Below are 20,899 nucleotides of genomic sequence, written 5' to 3'. Positions count from 1 at the left end.
TCTCAGTATCCAATGTTCATCTGTCCTTCAGATTTAATCTGTGTGCGGGATTAAACTGAGTTACTTTTACCTAGAAGACAACAATCTAAGTAAAGCAGTTATGGCATAAGCAATACAAATGAACTTTTCAATCTTTTTTGAGGTATAATGGCACAACAGTTTTAATACAACCACCAATCTTCACAAAATAATTTTAATACTTTGTGCCTGAGCTAGCAGCATCTTGCACTGTGACATTCCTATACATACATAATAAGCATTTTATCCAAGTACAAATGTTAAAAGCAGAGTAACTTAAGCAATTGTCTATACAAAGGTAAATAGACACTGTAGGTTATTTTTCTTCTTGAATCATTTTTGCTGCATAGTAAATTGCAATTACATGTCAGTATAATGTTACTGATCTATAGAATACACTTTGAACTGTGAGGTATGGCAACTCCCTATGACAGAGAGCTAACATGTAAACCTGAATATTTTGAGTGATTTTTTTTTTTTTAGCTGCCATGGATGGGTAAGACAAAAAAAATCCAGCATTCAAAGACCCTAGGAACTTATTTTTCTAATAAATAAAAAAAATAAAATCTTTTTAGTAATTTTCAGCTATTTCCTATCATTTTCTTGTTGGAGCACTGATGAATGGACAAAAATATTGAGGTGAAGCTAAGTCTGTTATGGAATTATGGATTAAACAGTTATTTGAAAAAAAAAAAAAAATCCGCCAGGTAACTGCTCATTTACTTTACATCAAGTTGAGATTTTGATATATATCTCTATATATGCATCCCAACTTTATAATTCAAGATTGCAGTTAAATACTCTAAATTCACTTAAATTACCAAGGTAATAAGACAATTAGAAACCTTATATTTTCTTTAAAAGGACATGCTTAACATTTTCTGACATTACTTCTAAACTCAGATGAAGCACAAAATCCTCCCAAAACAAATATACTGCTCTGAAAGTTAAGTGATTGAGAGTTGGTAGCAAAAGCTATCATGGTTTAACATTTCCACCACAGAGTAGATACAAATAAACAAAGGTAACTGCTCTTTATACATCTGATACAAAATTAACACATACCAATGGACTGAAATTACAAGGTAAGAATACTGCCATTCTAGTTGAATATTTTCAATATTTAAGTTTCATACTTTCAAAATGGACAATAAAGCAGTTCTCCTATGTTCTGATGTGATATCATTTTAAATTCTGTGCCCAGATTAATATTTAATGCTTATAATTGGGTGCTGAGTCACTCATATATTATTCAAATATTCTAGAAAATAAATCATGATTGGTTAAATATACTGTAATTAGCTATCACAAAACATCGGAGGAAATAAAAGAATTATAGAAACGGAACCAAATAAAAATAGGAAGAGCTACCAGAAGAACCAGTTGAACACTGGATGGAAAAATATACTCAAACCTGCAGGGTTCTTATATGAAAGAAAAAAAAATTTTGTCCATAATAATTTGTACTCAAAAAGATGAAGTCCCTTTTTCTAGTGTCTGTGAGAGTCTTTACAGTGCTGGGCAGGCACTTTAGTGACAAAATAAAAATTACAAATTTTTATGGAAAAGTGGAAAATTATCAAATATAATTCAATAACCAAACTATTTGGCCAGACTACTAGAGAGGATATGTATATTTAAGAAATTAACTTAGAAAATCTTAACTGCCTCATTTTTAAAACCTAAATGGACTCTTATGAAGATTCTTTTAAGCAGTTTTTGTGGAAGGAGCATCACAGATTATTAGTTTGCAAAAGAAGTCTTTGCTGACCTACCCAATAGTAATCTATATACAGGGAAGCTGTGTTATCTGGCACTTTACCAACTGGAATTTCTGAACACTCAATGCAAATCTTGACTATACTAGACCACCACACCCAATGATACAACACACCAATCATACAGCAATACAAGACCTCAAGGGATTGATATGCTGTTTTTAGGGTGGTAAAATAGGGGAAGGGAAGAGAAATCAGAAGAAAACCACCTGGGGCAACAGAATTAACGCTTAATTAACAAAGCAGTTTTGATTCACTTCCACTCTCCTGTTATGCTGGATAAAAAAACTTTTACTGTATTATTTCACCTTAGGGAGGAAAGCAAAGTAGGTAAGTTGGTATAATAGGTTACCTTATGTGGTACCTCATGGTACCAAAGGAAGGTATGGAAATCACTCTCATCAGTAAAGCACCTTAAGAGAGGACTGAGAAAAATGAAATACAAAGGAGTTTCATTTGTGCTACCCTAAATCATCAACTATAAAAAGTTAAAACACTCCTCTCCTCCCCAACATCATACTTAAAAGAGCAAAAATGTTTTTTTAAGAACAATTTTTATATGTACAAATAAAAACATGGAGAACCTAGGATCCATAAAGTGTCTTTGCTAATGCAAATTATGGGGGAAATTTGGATTAACTCAATGTAAAGAACTGATTACAACACTAATTTGTATACACTGAAGTCTTCCACAATCACTTTTCTCAAAAAATGCATCCTCAAAGAAAAGTTACTGTCTGAGCCAGAACAATCTCACAGAATCATTAAGACAACATAAAATGAAGGAGTATATGTTCCATATTCCAAATAATAGACTCAGGTTTCTTCAAGCCTTAAGACTTCCAGTTTAAACTAATTTATGGTTTAAAAAACTATAGAAAAATGTTCAAAACTTTTCATTGTTCTACATACTAATTTAGAGGTCATGACAATTTATTTATTTATTTTTTCTAATGAGGCAAGGCACTTTTCTTTTTTGGGCTTTGTTTAGGAAAAATAGTGCTACATTGGTTTATTATATTTAGAACCATTTTGGACAAAGAAAAAATGGGCTACACGACTCTGAAAAGAAGAAACAGAACATTTGGCTTTTAAGAACACTAAAGGAAAGTCACTTGAAAGTTTAAAACTCTCCTTGTATTTGTGAACATCTGGTACCTCAAAAAGCAAACATTTTCCTTTGTTCATTAAACTTTTTCTTTCTACAGAATAAAATTAGGAAGGTAATAGGAAAGGAAGCAATACTTGGATCATGTTAAAATAAGGACAGTTGGCTGATGTCATGATTTAAAGATTATTAATAAGGGATCAAGAAGTTTAAAAATTAAAAGATAATTAAACTACTGAATTATACTAAAAAAGAAATGTGGCAGATTTCTACATTTGTTAATGTTTCTGTAAGAGGCTCCATCATAAAACTGAATTGTAAAATTATTTTAAAAATGTAATATGTAGAACATAAAATGAATTTTTAGCAAACTTTAGGAAATTCTTTTGTTATAAATTACCCAGATTTTATAAACAAATCCCCCCTAACTTGCATTTTGTTTAAAGTAACAACTTTATATCATACAAATAAATTTCAAGTATGAAAAGTGCATTATTGCAATAATACCTCTTTGCAAGTCCAAAATTCTTGGTTTATAATAAAACTGTAAAGAATTAAAAAAAAAAAAAAAAAAGGAGTAGAACCATCAGTGCCACCTACTGCAGAAGTCCAGCATCTTAAAATGTTGCTCAGCAAGTCGCAGAGAAACACGTCTGGAAGCAACATGTAATTGAAAAGAAACTACTTGTGTTTTTACCATTTTACATTATTACTGTCTATAGTATTTTTCTCCTCAAGTAGAAATTCACATCCTCTATAATGCTGCTCTTGAATCAGCCATTCTGTGCAGCTGCCACTTGCATGTTTCCAAAATCATCTTCTTCTTCATGTGTTCTCTTCAAACTGCCTAAAAATTATTGCATGAACATAACATAATGAGAACTTAAATAAATTCATTCATTAGAATGTTACGGCTAGGAAAGGCTTCATTTTTCATGAAGTGTTATCATATACATGACAATGAAAATTTCATGACTGAATTTTTAGTAAACCTTTGTACTGATAAAATACTTTTGTTACAAATTACCCAAATAACTTTATATCTTTGTGACATCTTCCCTCTTAATAATTAAGTATTAAGGTATTTTATATAATGAACATTAATTTTTAAAATAATGGTTCATAAATGTTTGGTTACCATTTTCTAGGCATCATAAACATGTGACTCAGAACATATTATTTATGAACTTCATATAACTTCATGAAGTTATAACTTGTATAATTTTATTTTGTAGATGTAATTATCCTTTTGCTTTCACAGATGCTGTCAAAAATGTTTTTTCCAGTGAAACTGATTGTTACCAACAAGTGTAGAATTGGAAGGAAGGCATGTAGCAGATAAGAGATTTTCTTTTATCTATTCCTCATATCACAGTCTGCTAGTACAGAAATTTCCCACACAGAGCATGTGTGGAATTGTATATGCCCAACAATCATAATCAAGAAATTTGAGTCTCAATGGAGGAAAACTTTAGGGAACAACTGAACTGGTAAAGGGTTTGCTGTGTTATCTGCCAAATAATTACATCACCTTAAACTTATGCCCTAAAAGTTGTGCTAAATCACGGTTAATGATGTTAATCCATAGGGTGGATTGGATTCCAATGGGAAACTAGTATTTCACTACAAGATTAGTAAGAATAGAACAGAAATATAGTACTGATGGAATAAAGAAGAAAATATGCTAGTCATTAAAATAAGTCTAAATGTGCGTGTACGTGCGAAGTCGCTTCAGTCGTGTCTGATCTTTGCGACCCTACAGACTGCAGCCTGCCAGGCCCTTCTGCCCATGGGACTCTCCAGGCAGTGACACTGGAGTAGGCTGCCGTGCTCTCCTCCAGGGGAATCTCCCTGACCCAGGGGTTGGACTCGTGTCTCTTACGTCTCCTGCACTGACAGGTGGGCTCTTCGCCACCAGCACCACCTGCAAAGCCTCAAACCTACACACAGCGGCTGTAACATTCAGATACAGTGCTGCGCCCGCACTCTACTAAGGGAGGTTGGGAGACACAGGGAACTAATTCAAGGCAGAAAGTGAGGAGGTACAGATAAAGCTCTACGGCAGAATAACTAGAAATTAGAGGAGGAGTAAGTTAATCATGTTTTCTTGAGGCTGACATCTGAACCAAGTTTTTATGGAGAGACTGGATGTGATGCTTTCTAGGTGGAGAATAGAAGACACACGGGAAACCATTAGTAGCTCAGTTTTCTGCAGTGCATATATAGAGGTACAGTGAGAGATACAAATAAAGATCAAAAGGGCCTTTAATTACTATCTATGATGTGTTTGCTTCAGTAAAAAACTAAGCCAATGAAGACTTTTATATAAGAGGAAAACCACTATTAGAATTATCTTTCATGAAAATATGTCTGGCCACAATGTACAGAACACTTAGGATGGGAGGCCAATACAGACCTGAACTATACTGAGATTAAAGGTATTATAAAAAGAAAGAATTTTTGTTACTGAAGAAACAGATCCTCCCATTTTGGAAAATGATTACACAGAAGTTGCAAACAAGAGTCAATGACAACTAGGAAGTTAAGCTTGAAGAGTGGTTATATAGTTTCATCACTAAGGAGATACAATATAGTGCTGGACTTGTGAATGAGATCATCAGTGTTCAATTTCTAGATCCAACACTAACCAGGTATGTAACCTATTTTTCCTAACTTAAAAGGCTGTTGGTGCAAATAAGACTGAAAGGAACTCTGGGAGAGAAAAATAATAAACTAATAAATTCCATGAATGCTCTAATAAAAAGAAAGGAGACAAAAAAAGGGTAGTGAGGTCTTGGAGAGGAAGGTAAAAGTTAAAAGATTTTGAGAGCATGCCTGGATCATTAAATGGGGGAGGAAACACTCTAAAATAGGGGAAGAAAAAAGGACAAATATTTATGGCAAGAGAGAAACTGAGTCACCCTGCTTTCACTTATTAACCACCTTTTATTTTCAATAAGATCACCCAAGTGTATTTAGGGCCTCTGGTACCAGACCCCTCTTATTAATCTCTGCAACACAGTTACACTACTTAACCATGGAGAAGGGAATGACAACCCACTCCAATATTCTAGCCTGGAGAGCTCCATGGACAGAGGAGCCTGGCGGGCTACATCCATGGAGTCACAGAGAGGTGGATGCCACTGAGCAACTGACACTTTCACTTTAAACTACTTAAAGATTTAAAGCTCAACAAAATGGAAATCTGATCTTCCAACCAGCATGTTCTACTTAACTAGTGGTGTATAGACAGAAGCTCAGTATAATACATAATTATAAAATTAAAATTTGAAATTATTTTAATTCAGTAGCCCATCCAAAAGTTTCTAAACAATTTAAATTGCTTACTGTAACTTGCTAATGAGTGACAAATGCGTCTTCTCTTTTACTTTTCATATCATCTATCTCCCCAAATTTCTCCAAAATGAAAAAATCCTTACCTGTGGAGCCAGAATGAACAGATAACGACCTTTCTATCTGAAGTGGTGACATCATCTGTATTGTTAATTTTGCTAGGTAGATGGCTTCATATTCCTAGAAAATATTTTAATTAACTTGAATATACATTTAAATTCTTGGATACCCAAAACAAAATGAAATTTAAAAAGTGGTTAATGCATGGATTACTGGTATTCTTAGTTTATACTGAGAACTCCAGTGCCATATGGCTGTAAGAGAAATGTTTAAAATTCCTATCTTATAATTTCACATATACTGATAAGACTATAAATCAAATCAAGCCAATAGCCTGCACTAGGGTATCACACACTGAACTAGCAATCAGTACATATTCTCTGCCACTGGGGTAGATCTCTGACTTGAGAAGAAAATGAAATAAAATATTAAAAAATCAGACTAATACAAAGCATTTAATGGATTCAAGTATATTCAGTTCAGTTCAGTCGCTCATTCGTGTCTGACTCTTTGTGACCCCATTGACCACAGCATGCCAGGCTTCCCTGTCCATCACCAACTCCTGGAGCTTCCTCAAACTCATGTTCATCGAGTTGGTGGTGCCATCCAACCATCTCATCCTCTGTCGTCCCCTTCTCCTCCCGCCTTCAATCTTCAAGCTGATATCTGGTTCAAGTATATATCTGGTTCTAATTTCTTAAAATCAATAGCCCTCTACTTCCAGTTAAAGATGAAATAATAAAGGCATTTGTGTATGTTCTTCCCTTAAAGGGAAGAGACAGAACAAGATATATAGAGAACTCCTGATTTGATGAAACTATGAAACATTGATAACCATGAATATGAGAAAGAAAAGTAAGGAAAAAGAACAGTGCCTACCTTTATGACAGGAGAAAGAGAATTATAATTAGGAAGAGGCCTCAAGAGGACTTTTGGAATTCTGGAAAATGTTCAATTTCATTATCTGGATGGTAGTTACATGGATGTTTGTTTACACTTTATGCACTTACATATCTGTATTATATTTCACAATAACATTAAAAAAATGGAACCAAACTAAGCTATGCACAGAAGATACCTGGCTGCATATATGAAACAAAGTGGGTCCAATTTAGAGTTCTCCAAAAAAGGTGGCAGACCTAAGACAAATCTTAGAAGCCCTTGCATAGTATGACATATGTGTGGGTCTATCAAGGAAAATGTGGATATCCACACCTGGCATTTTTGCAAGAAGCAAGCCTAGTGGAGGAGAAACTGTTGCCAAACATCTGCTAATCTTGGTCAGCTAAAAGTAAAAACTAAATCACTAATTCTCAGGCCTGACTATACCTGAGGATCACCTGAGAAGTCTTAAAACCAGTATATATATACTCAGCTTACCCCTCTCCTTGGCTGCCCCCTGCCAGTGATTCTCATTTCATTAAATGAGAATTTATGGGTAGTACCATTTATGGGTAAAGTTCCACAGGTGATTCCAATGTGCATGTTGTATTTATGAATCTAAACAAGAAAAACCTGTGACAGAAGGGGCTCTTTTTCTCCACTCGCTGAATAGAGTCATACTACTGGAAAAAACTGCTGGTGAGAAAGTCTTCCAAAACAACTGGGAAAATTTAAGCTGCCTATATTTCCCAATCTCTTCCCACAACTTTATTATTGGGAAAATGGCTTATCTAGAAGAATGTCTCCAGTTCAAAGATGACCAATGATCAAAAAGGAACCAATATAAGTCTTATATAAAGGTGTTTGTAAGGGGAAAAAAGCAACATTATAACCAAAAGTCCATACATGAAGAAAACTGCATGAAAATTACACGAGGCAGGTGAAAATTGTGAATAATTCTCCATAAAATCAATGAGATATGGCCTTTCTGAAACGAGTTCAAAGAAGAGATAAAAGGACTCACCGAAGAAACATAACAATGAAAGAGATGACATAACTCTTAGAGCTCAATAGAAAAGCAGAAAAAAGAAAACAAACCACAGAAATGATGACTGTAAGAGAATCAACAAAGAGAAGAACAGACCATACCATGCAATTCTAGCACATCATTAATGCACCCTTTTCTCCTGGACTGTTCCCAACAGCACATAAACATGCCCTTTCCTACCATGTTAGAAAACAAACAAAACACCCCTCTTAATCCTAGTTTCCCCTCCAACTACTGTTTTTCTGTTTTCCCCTTTTAATTCCTGGAAATATCTATTCTTGCTGTTCACACTCCTCTCTTCCCATTATGCTTATACTCCCCATTCCACAAAAACTTGTTTGTCAAGGGCACTGATCACTTTGTGCTCCTAATCCAATGTCAGTTCTCAGCCCTTACTTAACCTATTATCAACCTTTGAAACAAAGGATCATCTCCTACTCTTCAAATGCCTTCTTCACTTGACTTCCCAAGCACCAGACCATCCTGGTTTTCTTCCCAACTCACTGGCCACTCTTTTCAGCCTCCTCTGCTGATTCCCCATCTTCCCCAATCCCTACATGTTGGGAGTACATTGAGCTTCTATTTCTGAAGGCCTTCTCAACCCACACTCCCTTCTCTGGTGCTCTCACTCAGTTTTAAAGCTTTCAATAGCATCCACATACTGAAACCCCTAGATATAAGGTTTTTTCTCATGAACTCCAGGCTTATATGCAGATCTGCCCACTATCTAATACCTCTCTTAACCTTAACATGACCAAAAAGTCTCGATTTTATTCCCTTCAAATTTCATGCAGTTTCTCCTATTCAAGTAAGCAATAGTTCCTCTTCCAGCTGTTCAGACTAAAAGGCTTAGAATCATCCCAGTCTCTCTTCTCCAATCCATCAGCAAATTCTGTAAGCTATACTGTCAAGTAAATCCAGAATCTGATCTCTTTTCATCAACAATCACTTTTGTCTAAATCCGTATTCTCTCTTGACTCTCATCACTCCACTGCCTCGTAACTCATGTACTTGCTTCTGCCCTAACCCCAACAACCCTTACAGTATATATACATGGTATATACTACATTTAACACAGATGACCCAGTTATTCCTTCACTTAAAAGTCAAAGGCCTTATTTATAATGGCCTATAAATGCCTATCACGTGGCCCCTTACCTCCCAGTTTAATCTATTATTACTATTCATTTGCTTAATCTGTTGCAGCTATACTGACCCCCTCACACTTCTTGAAAATACTAGCATACTCCCATCTCAAGGCACTTGCACATATTTCTTCTATCTAGAAGGCTTTCCCCCAAGTATCGAAATAGCTCATTCTCTTAATTTCTTCAGGTCTTTGGTCATAGACCATTTTTGCGATAAGGCCGTTTCTGATCACCTTTCAAAAATGCAATTAATGTCTCACTTCCTTATATGACCTTAAGGGCTTTCTTATTTTTCTCTGTGACCTATTACTGTATGATCTACTACTTTTGTGTTGTTGTTGTAGTTTAGTCGTTCAGTCATGTCCGACTTTTGTGACCCAATGGACTGTAGCCCACCAGGCTCCTCTGTCCATGGGATTTCTCTGGCAAGAATACTGCCATTTCCTTCTCCATGACCTACTATATATTTTAGTTTGCTGCTGCTAAGTCACTTCAGTTGTGTCCGACTCTGTGCAACCCCATAGATGGCAGTCCACCAGGTTTGTTTACTGTCTAATTCATTAAAGTAAGTTTTATGAAGTTAGGGATTTCTGTCTGTTTGTTCTCCACTTTACTGCCACTGCTTATAACAATGTCAAATAAACATCTGGTGAAACAACAAAGCATGGGAAAGGAAAGAAAAGCCTGCCAAAAATCAAGCCAAAAGACAAAAAAACAAAGTTGAAAATAAATACAGAGAAAATGGTAGATATGGAAAAAAGAAAGAAAACAATATAAAATATGTCTCTGGGAGAAAAAAACAGGCAAGTGAAAAAGAACAACAATAGCCAAATACATATTAGAAGAAAACTTTCTGAAATAAGGGAAGATGTGAATCTGTAAGTGGTAAGGGCATATTATGACTAAAAAAAAATTAATATAGAGCAATCAAAAAGATATACTTGATAAAGCATCCTATGCTCATCCAGACAAAACCTCCTCCTCCCAATCAAGTCTTTTAAGAGGGAAGAGTTTTAAAAATTAGGCTCCCTTCAGACTTCTCTAAGACAATTATTCAATGTTAGGTCTGTGTACAAACTCATTAAGAGAAAAAGTGTTAAACAAATTTTTTTTAATCTAGCCAAATGCCATTCAAACACAAACACGACAGAGCTTCCCTGGTGGTCCAGTGATTAAGACTCCATACTTCCACTGCAGCGGGCATGGGTTTGATCCCTGGTCAGGCAACTAAGATCCCACATGCCATACAGTGTGGCCAAAACAAACATAAGAGCAACAGAAAAACATTTTCCAAAATGCTAGGACTTAGTTTCCAAGAACTCTTCTTGAAAATAATGCTCAAACTCCAGGAGTTGAATAAAGAAGCTAGAATCCTATTTAAATATAGAACTCAGCATGAACAAGGAGAAAATGTGGTTATAGCATAGAATGCAAATATAATGTGCAACAATGTAGAAAAAGTAAAATCCAGGAAATGTAACAGGACATAGTTTAAGTGGATGATCCTATATTGCTAAGTAACAAGAGGGATAATATTTAAATATTTTTAAAGTGTAAGCGGTATCTCCTAGAAGAACTAAGATTAGTATCAACAAAACAGGTGGAGGGGAAGGAGGAAAGTAGAGGTATATAAGTTTTTATCTTTTATAGTGGAAATCCATTGATAGTTATTTAAATGTGATAACTCAAGGAACATATGTATATATTATAAAGTTAGACTGTGCCCATTAAGTAAACAACTTATAAACTTAAAAAGTATCAAAAGAATACAAACAAAAAATTAATCAATTTATAGTGAAAGTTTAAAAAAGATGTATTTTAAGAGAAAGCATGATATGAAAATAAAGTGTATGTCATTTTTAGTACAAAAAAGTGGGATAAATTCACCTATTAAAGAAAAATACTGATAACAAATCAAAATAACAAAATCTAGCCATAGGGCACATACAAGAAATGCATCTAAAACAAAGTGATTTAGAAAGGTGGAAAGAAAAGCAATGAAGAAACTCACAAGGCAAATGCAAACAAAAAAGGATCACAATATTAAGGTTAATTTCAAGGTAAAATAACTGGACAATAAACATATAACTACAATGAAGATATAACTTGAATTTTATCTACCAAATAATGCAGCACTAAAATTGGCAAAGAAACTAGAGGAATTAAAGAAATAAACAGAGACAGAACAAAGGGAGTTTCAGTTCACCCCTAAGTCCCCAAAAGATGAAGTGAACAAATACAATGTGCCCTCTGCATCCATGAATGCAGAACCCACAGATACACAGAACTGACTATACTGTGCCATTTTATATAAGATTTGGAATCCATGGCAAGGGAGTAGAGGGGTGTGTGTGGCCCTGGAACCAATTCCTCACAGATATAGAAAGATAACTGCAGATTGAATTTTATGCCCTGAAAACAGAGAATATATCTTCTTTTCAAATAGTCATAATAACAACTGTTTATTACACCACAAAGAAAACATTTAAAATTTAGTTATATGATTTATAAAAAAACTCTCAAATGCTAAGTAAAAAATAAAATCAAAAGTGAAATGACAGAATATCAAGTTGTAACAAGAATAAAAACGTTACATAGCAAAATCTATGTAGGATATGTAGAATATGGCTAAAGAAATGCTAAGAGGATAATTTACAGTCTTGAATTCTTATAGCTCAGACAATAAAGGAGACCCGAGTTCGATCCCTGGGTTGGGAAGATCTCCTAGAGAAGGGAATGGCTACCCACTCTAGTATTTTTGTCTGGAGAATCCCAAGAACAGAGGGATATAGTCCAAGGGGTCGCAAAGAGTCACAGACGACTGAGCGACTAAGCATGCAACTGAGAAAATCCATAAAAGAATAACAGCAGCAGCAGCAAAAACAACAAAAACCTAAGGAAAGCACAAAGCAAGAAGAAATTCAAATACAGAAAAATTATATGAACTAACCAGATCAGGGGGAAAAAGAAAGCACTGATATACAAAATTAGAAAAAAAGAATGGAAAAAATAAGCACAGAAATTAGAAGATATAAAAGATTATGAAACCATCCAAAGTGACCTAAACAGTCTATGAAAATCAGACTTAAATATTAACCAAATGAAGAAAGCTGTCCAAGAATTGGTTCACCCTCAAAATATACAAATGAATGAAATAATGAATAACTGAATTAAACTGAAAAAATCAAGGTCCAGTAATTTCACAGGTACTATATATATCAAACATTAAGAAGCAGGTAACTCTAATCTAATTTACATTGTTCTAGAGCACATAAAGAGAAAGCAAGTTTTCATTTTAAAAATGAGAAAACCATGACAGACACTAACCAGAAGATGGTAGTACAGAAAAAAAAATTACAAACCAGTATCACTTATTCAACTAATTCCAAAATCTTAAAAAAAAAAAAAATTGACAAATAGAATCTAGCAACACATTAATGGAATACAGTCTACCATAACAAAGTGAGATTCATTTGTGAATCAAAATGATTCAAAATTAACCAAGTCCAGCATAATGTGATTCAACTCACCATATTAATGACTTAAAGGAGGAAAACTAGGGCCATTTCATTAAAAAATGTTTTAAGTTAAAAATCAGTATCCCTGATAAAAACCTTTTAAATATGCACAAGCAAATACTGAAACACACACACAGTGCAGTAATAAAAGCAATGACATTGAAATCAAGAATAAAGTATGAATATCACACCACTATTACTTATCAAATTGCTCTGATACAATGACAATCAAGTGAGAAAGAAACAAAATTAGAAAAGAGGCAAAATTATTATGATTTGCAGATGAAAAATCTACAATCAACTGGAAAATTCTTTAGAATTGTTCCTAGAGTTTAGTAAGGTTGCCAATTGAAAACATAAACAGCTTTCCTATAAACAAATAAGCAATTAGAAAACATACTAGAAAGAAATTTGAAAACAATTTTAATTATAATGGAATAAAAGAAAATAGCTAGGAATAAATTTCATAAGAAATACATATATTTTATACAAAAAAAAAAAACTTTAAAACACTGAAGGACACAGAAAATGACTTGAATAAATGGAACATACTCTTAGAAACATACTCTGAAAAATTTAAAGCTGTCAATTCTTTCTGCACCCTTTCCAGTAAAGTTCACACCACAAAGTATGTGTTAAGAACTTGCCGGGAATATTTCAGAAAGAACATTAATGAGGAAATCTTGATTAAATTACTTAATATAAGTAATACAGACTACTTGCAAATATTATAGCATTTAAGACTTTGATACAAAGGCAGCAATAAGCAGATCAATGGAACAAAATACAAAGTCAGAAACAGACTCAAGTGCGGATTTAGAATTTGGTATATAATAAAAATGGCATTTCAAATCATTGGCTGTGCTGTGCTTAAGTTGCTCAGTCATGTCCAACTCTTTGCAATCCCATGGACTGTAGCCCACCAGGATACTCTGTCCATGGAGATTCTCCAGGCAAGAATACTGAAGTAGGTTGCCATGCCCTCCTCCAGGGGATCTTCCCAACCCAGAGATCAAACTCAAGTCTCCCGCATTGCAGGTGGATTCTTTACTATCTGAGCCAAGAGGGAAGCCTTCAAATCACTGGCTACAGAAAATTTTCTTAATATACAAAGAATCCTTACAAACCAATGAGAAAAAGAGCAACAACCTATTAGAAAAATAGGCAAACTATAAGCAGTTGCCACTTTTACCACCATGACAGCAATGATCCAAAAGTTTCATAAAACACTTTCGCTATTGTTAATGATTAGTATTAGCAAGCAGGTACTCTTTGTTTCCTGCAGTCTTTTTAAAGGCAATTTAGCAACATCAACTTTCAAATGCTCTGTCCCAGCAATTCCACTCTGATCATTTATCTTACAGGTACATTCACACATGTAAACAAAGATACACCTATTAGGACATTCTTTCCAATGTTGTTTAAAATCATGAAAGACTGGCAACAACCTAAAGCTCCATGTATAAGGAACTGGTCACATAAAATTGTGATACACACACACACACACAAATATCATGAAGTTAGAGCTATATATGATCTTTAAGATATACTATTAAGGAGACTTACTTTTCAAGTATTCTTCTTAAGCATTACTGAATTTTTATTTTTTTAATCATGAATATTTTTCCCTTTTTTAAATGAAATAAAAACTAAAAGTGAATTAAAAATAAAAACGAAGTAAATTAAGTTTGGTAACTGAGATAACACATTTTGTAGTGCTCTTGATGTTTCAATGTGAGATTTATTCCTGCATAACTGGATGCAATCAGCCAGAGCACATTCTCTGACTTATGATTTTTTATCTTGGAAAAAATTAATCAGATAATTCACAGATTTATTCTCTTTTCAGTGTATCTTCTACACATCATCAAAATGTGAAAGAACATGAAAAAGATAGAGCATATAAAATAGAAAAAGCTGCTACATGTAACACACTTAGAATCAAAATTCTCTTATGCTCTGTATGTAATCAAAATAGAGGGAAAATGGAAGACATGTCTAAGATCAATTATTTTACTTTAGATTTAACAATGTGCTTTTAATTCTTTTTTTCTTGTCAACGGCAACTTTAAAAAAATACTTTTAAATAGATTTAAACTTGAACAAAGAAATTAGTCAGATTATGGCAATTTTTAAGCATTTTACAACTAAATTATATGAACACAAGCTTTTAATTATCGTACTTTCTGAGTGCCTTATTGGAGAAGAAAATGGCAACCCACTCCAGTGTTCTTGCCTGGAGAATCCCAGGGATATGGGAACCTCATGGGCTGTTGTCTATGGGGTCGCACAGAGTTGGACACGACTGAAGTGACTTAGCAGCAGCAGCAGCAGCTGACTGCCTTAAAGTGGAAAAATAGAGAAGTTACCTGAAGTTGATGGACAAATCCAGCATTAGGATTAATACAAAATCTTCTTTCTTGAACATAAGCAAATGCATCTCTGAAAACAAAAAAATAGGAAAACTAAGGCAGTGATATTATTTCATAAATTAATCTCAATTTTTCCAGAATTTATCTAAAGTAGGAACTTACCTAACAATTTACCTAAAACAGAAAATCATAATCAGACAGCTTGTACTACAGAGAGGTAGTGAACTGCAGTGGGAAAATCCTTTGCTTCCCAGCTGTGTGTTCTAGACGATACTTTTCAGCTTCTCTAAGCTTTAATTTTTTCATGTGTAAATTGGGGATCATAACAATTCCTATCTTGAAGCACTATTGTGAATATAGAAATAGTAAGTATAACATATCGTGTATAGCATGGGTCACACAGACTACATGCTCAGATTTTATTATTGGTTAAATTAGAAACATATGGACTTCCTTGTGTTGTTGAGATAAAAGTGCTCAGAAGTGTATCTGGCATCTGGCAGAGACCCAAAACATAGAAGTTATTTTCACTATTATTGCTGACATGGCACCAAATAATAAAAAAAGAAATATAAAATAAAATCTACCAAGCATTAATCTTTTCAATTAAATAAACACAAAACATTTGTATTCAAATAATATTTAAGAACACCTTTAAGCAAACTTTTCCATTATAATTTTAAAATAAAAATACCAAATGAACTAAAAGATTTGAATGTCCACTATGTGGCAGGCATGTGGATCCAATGTCGAACATAGCTCAAATGGACAAGGTTAACAGAGTATATAGCGTAAGAATGGAAGGTTGATACAGGCATGTCATGTGAAGTTTCACTGGCCACATTAAGAATTATTAAGAATCAGAAACCTCTGAGAGATTTTTAGGGTAAGGTGAAATATGATTTATCTTTTGAAACAATCATTTTGACTGCGGTGTGAAGAATACAACAGACTAGAGAAGGAAAGAAAACACAAGACCACTAAGATGATAACTACTGGAAGAGCTTATATTAGGGAGATTAAACAATGAGACATGACTAGAGCCTGATTAGTGAGATTCAATTATGAGTAAGAGCCAGAATCGAGGAATATTTTAGGACATAAAACAGAATTTGGTAATGGATCAGTCTGGGACATGAGTGAAAGAGTATCAATGATTATAGCAGATTTGTAACTTGTACAAGACACTCTAAGAAAAGAAATACTGTACATTGGCCAGCTTTGTTAGTTTTAGGGTGAAAAGCACATTAGCCTCTCTGTCTCTTTTGTCTATGCAATATGCTTGGAAAAGATGATTTTGCATAAAACAAATAATGAATTGTGAATAGACAATAAAACAATTCTTAAGCAATTTTTCACCCAATTACTGTTAAAGGAAAACATAAAAAATTAACCTTTTAAACAAAGAAAGCAATTACATCTTTGTCTAACAAGAATTTTAAAACTTAGATTAACCAATTCCCTAGTAGTAAGCAAGCAGTTTTCCATGGGTTACTCCAACTGTAACCCATGTGGATCTATACAAGGTAGACCAGCTACAGAGGTTAAGAGACTAATCACAGGATAAAAGGGCCTGATTAAAACCATAACTAGATGATAAAAATCAGGAGATTATTAACTTCCAGTTCCCAAAGTGTCTCCATTAAGCTTCATTTTAATGAGAATTTAAATTGTGGCTAGGTTTCAGAATACTTTCTTACCTGTACTTCATTCCAAATGTTTCCATAATGTATGCAATAACAAAGGCAGCACTAAAGAGGAGGAAAATATTTTAGAAAAAAAACAGAAAACATACTCATTAATTAAATGCTGGAGAAAGATAGATTATTGCTAACATCATACCTCCTGGAGATCCCTGCATTCCCATGGACAAGAACTTTTCCTGAAAAACAAGAAAGGGTTATTCTGATAGAAAGATACCTGATGCAGTAGCTAAAATATATTGAAACCATGTATCATATCACAGTAAAATAAATCTTATCTTAAGCACTTTATGTATTCTGTATATACAACTTGGATACTTACTAATTTTCAAATCGTTGAATTTATTTATATTAACTGTGTGGCGACTACAATAGACTTTTAGGTTAAAAAGATTTAAAGCTGACTCAATATGAAAATAGTTCTATAAGATATTTAAGAAAGTCTATCCAAATGAAATAAGTTTTGGGAAATTTGGAAAGTCTTTATACATAATTATAATTTTCATATTCTTCATTTAAGACAAATACTAACTAAAAACTAACTATAAGGAATAATATCCTAAAAATAAACATAAGTTAAATGAAAGAAGAATTATTTACCTCCACTTTGTAAGCTCTCATCAATAAATTCTTTTGTCTGAAGGAAAAAGTGTGTGTTATAATAAAATATATGGAGTAACATAAGCATAAAATACAAACATATATACACAGTGAAACAAAATATACTGAAAATATTTTCCTGCTAATTTATATGAATGAAAAGTACCTTACATCAAAAATTTCCAAAATGCTACAAATACAATTATTCTAAGTATAAATATTATTCTGAATTCAAGAAATTTGAAATACAATTTCTCAAATATTTGGAGATCATAAAAAAGATTTTTAAAATAGTCAATTTTCTTTAAAATACAATCCCACAATTTTCAGACATTACAAGTAACAGCAGTATAGGAGAAAATCACATCTCATTAAGTTTTAAAAGCACAATTAAGAAAGCAAATCATAAATATTAAATGATATTAAAATATTGTTACCTTACCATGGGGAAAAAACGTATTATATTTTCAACTGGATTATCTGCAATATCCAAGACTAAATATCTGAAAACAGAATATTGTGTGATTAAGCACACTTTCAGATAAAACTCTTCATATATAAAAAATACAAAAATTTCTTGACAACCATGAAAATAACTTTCAAAATATATTCCCAAGGACCAAGCCATAGATTTTATAATGCTTGAAGGCAGAGCATGTAAAGCCTTAAATAAGTTAACACATTAACAGTTTTCTGATATCTTATGTATATAAAAAAAAAAAATCTATCTTCTTAAAATAGAAAAATCATAAATGGGAAGAAATTTTCCTCTAGATCAGATTAGACCTAGACAATAAAGACAGAAATTGCCTATTTTCTCCTCTTTGTTATTCTTCTATCTCTAGCAACTTCCCTAAGACTAGAAGAGTTTCCTTTGGATGGTCCTGCCACCCTTCCTCACAACCCTACAGAGGACAATTCAGAGACAGACCAAAGCCTGAGAGAGAAAGAACTAACGGAAATAGAATGCAGCAGTCTGACACAGCCCTGAGTCAAACATTCATTGTTTGAACTAACCTACAACAGAGCAATAAGCAACCTAAAGAACACCTGTCCTCAAATTTTACACCTTGAAAAACATTTAAAATAAGTCATTTCAATATAGAAGCCTTACTTTATTTTGTGAACAACTGCCATTTCTGGAAATCTGCCGGCAGTTCAGTGGTGAGGACTCGGTGCTTTCACTGTCAGAGACAGGGGTCTATCCCTGGTTGGGGAACTAAGATCCCGCAAGCCTTATCATACAGCCTCAACAACCGCTTCCCCCACCCCACCCCCAACCAAAAAACAAAGAAACTTTCATTTCTAATCCATCCAAGACCATCCGTTTATTAACACAACTCGGTTAAGTAACTGAGTTATAAAATTAAAATGTAAAGTCAATATTGCTTTATTATTTTGGTGGTAGCAACTTCAGTAAATTCATGACATCACAGAGAAGCTATACCCAGGACATTTTGGCACTAAAAACAAAAATTAGAAAGGTATAGTATAGCATTTAAAATATAACACTGTCGTTTTCTTTAATATATACAAGTCTACATGTGTGTACACATGATGTGCATGCCAGTGTGCACTGGAAGCTGCTTCAGTCGTGTCCAACTCTTTGCCACCCTATGCACTGCAGCCCTCCAGGCTCCCTCTATCCATGGGGATTCCCCAGGCAAGGATACTAGAGTGGTTGCCATGTACTCCTCCAGGGGACGTTCCTGACCCAGGGATTGAACCTGTGTCTCCTATGTCTCCTGCATTAGCAGGCAGGTTCTTTACCACTAGTGCCACCTGGGAAGCCTGTGTATACATGAAACACATACACAATCAAAAAATTTAGAGGGAAATTTAACAAAAAAAAAGTCACGCTCCTCTGGGTTGTGGAATTATGGATGGCTTTTTAAATATTTTTCTTGGTGTCATTCTGTATTTTCATAAATACGTATAAAGAACAAGTGTATCTTTTGGAATTAGAAAAATTCAATCTATTTCATCTTAGATTACATGCATTCCCTTTTTAAAACTAATTTTAACTGAAAAATGTGTATGCACAGTAAAAAATTCTAATAGTATAAAGATATCTGCAATGAAAACTAGGTTTCACTACCATCCCAGACCCTAAATTTCCCTTCCCAGAAGTAACCACAGTCAAGTTTCTAGTCTGTCAGTCCAGAAATCTCCTACACATCTATAGGAATAAAGCCTAATGTACTGCACATACTCTTAGACACTTTGAGAGTACACACGTGGCTCTGCACCTTGTCTTCTTCATGCAATAAGCCGTAAAGATTAGTCTGTATCAGCACATACACAAATATTTCATTCTTTCTCATGACTACATAGTCTATTATGTATTCACAAAATATATTTTAGAGTATCTTACACTGAGGGAATTCAGGTTGTTTTCATTTTTACAAAAATAAAGCAGAACATTAAAAGATTTTTAAAATATATGGTTTTATACAATTATTTCTAGAATGATATCCAAAGAAGAGTTAACAGTACCTGCCTCCTAGCTAGGGATAAATTAGGTAGCTGTGTTTAGGGAAGTAAAGAAATTCCTTTTTGACCCTTTGGTCTTTGTATCATGTGTAATATATGCTTTATTTTTTAAGTGAAACCAAAATAAAGAACATTAAAAACCATCAGATGCTCAACCTCATCATTTTAAGATAAATGTGAAAGGCAAACTAAAACTACACAACACAATTTTTACTGAAGGAGATCACAAAGCTGAAGGGCAATTTACTCCAGATCAGGTGGTGAAGGGGCTTGCGATAAGGCAATGAAGCTACCAGTGAGGCCATGCAGGGCTAACAACCAAGACAGACGGGTCACAGTGAAGAGTTCTGTTAAAATGTGGTCCACTGGAGGAGGAAAAGGCAAACCACTCCAGTATTTCCGTCAGGAGAACCCCACGGACAGTATGAAAAGACAAAAAGATATGACACCGCAAGACGAGCCTCCAGGTTGGAAGGTGTCCAATATGTTACTGGGGAAGAGCAGAGGGCAATTACTAATAGCTCTAGAAAGAATAAAGTGGCTGGGCCAAAGTGGAAATGACACTCAGTTGTGGCTGTGTCTGGTGGTGAAAGTAAAGTCCAATGCCATAAAGAACAATACTGCATAGGAACCTGGAATATTAGGTCTATGAATCAAGGTAAACTGGACACAGTCAAGCAGGAGATGCCAAGATTGAACACTAACATCTTAGGAATCAGTGAACTAAAATGGACTAAAATGGGTGAATTTAATTCAGATGACCATTATAACAACTACTATGGGCAAGAATTCCTTAGAAGTAATGAAGTAGCCCTCA

General features: G+C 34.1%; 1 protein-coding gene across 1 annotated transcript in view; it reads right to left on the bottom strand.

Annotated features, from left to right (window-relative positions):
- Positions 1–119: 119 nt before the first annotated feature.
- Positions 120–20,899, bottom strand: part of STYX (serine/threonine/tyrosine interacting protein) — a 46,271-nt gene continuing 25,491 nt past the window's right edge. Inside the window, exons 5-11 of the mRNA XM_043919920.1 lie at positions 18,032–18,092; positions 17,590–17,626; positions 17,129–17,168; positions 16,987–17,037; positions 15,284–15,356; positions 6,345–6,438; positions 120–3,751 (exon numbers count right to left, since the gene is read on the bottom strand). Coding sequence (XP_043775855.1) covers positions 3,678–3,751; positions 6,345–6,438; positions 15,284–15,356; positions 16,987–17,037; positions 17,129–17,168; positions 17,590–17,626; positions 18,032–18,092 — 430 coding nt within the window. The 3' untranslated portion in view covers positions 120–3,677. The remainder of the gene's footprint in view (positions 3,752–6,344; positions 6,439–15,283; positions 15,357–16,986; positions 17,038–17,128; positions 17,169–17,589; positions 17,627–18,031; positions 18,093–20,899) is intronic.

Source organism: Cervus elaphus, chromosome 12, assembly GCF_910594005.1.
Source record: "Cervus elaphus chromosome 12, mCerEla1.1, whole genome shotgun sequence".
Taxonomy (NCBI): domain Eukaryota; kingdom Metazoa; phylum Chordata; class Mammalia; order Artiodactyla; family Cervidae; genus Cervus; species Cervus elaphus.
Note: the sequence above shows the minus strand (reverse complement) of the source record. Positions and strands in the feature narration are given on the sequence as shown.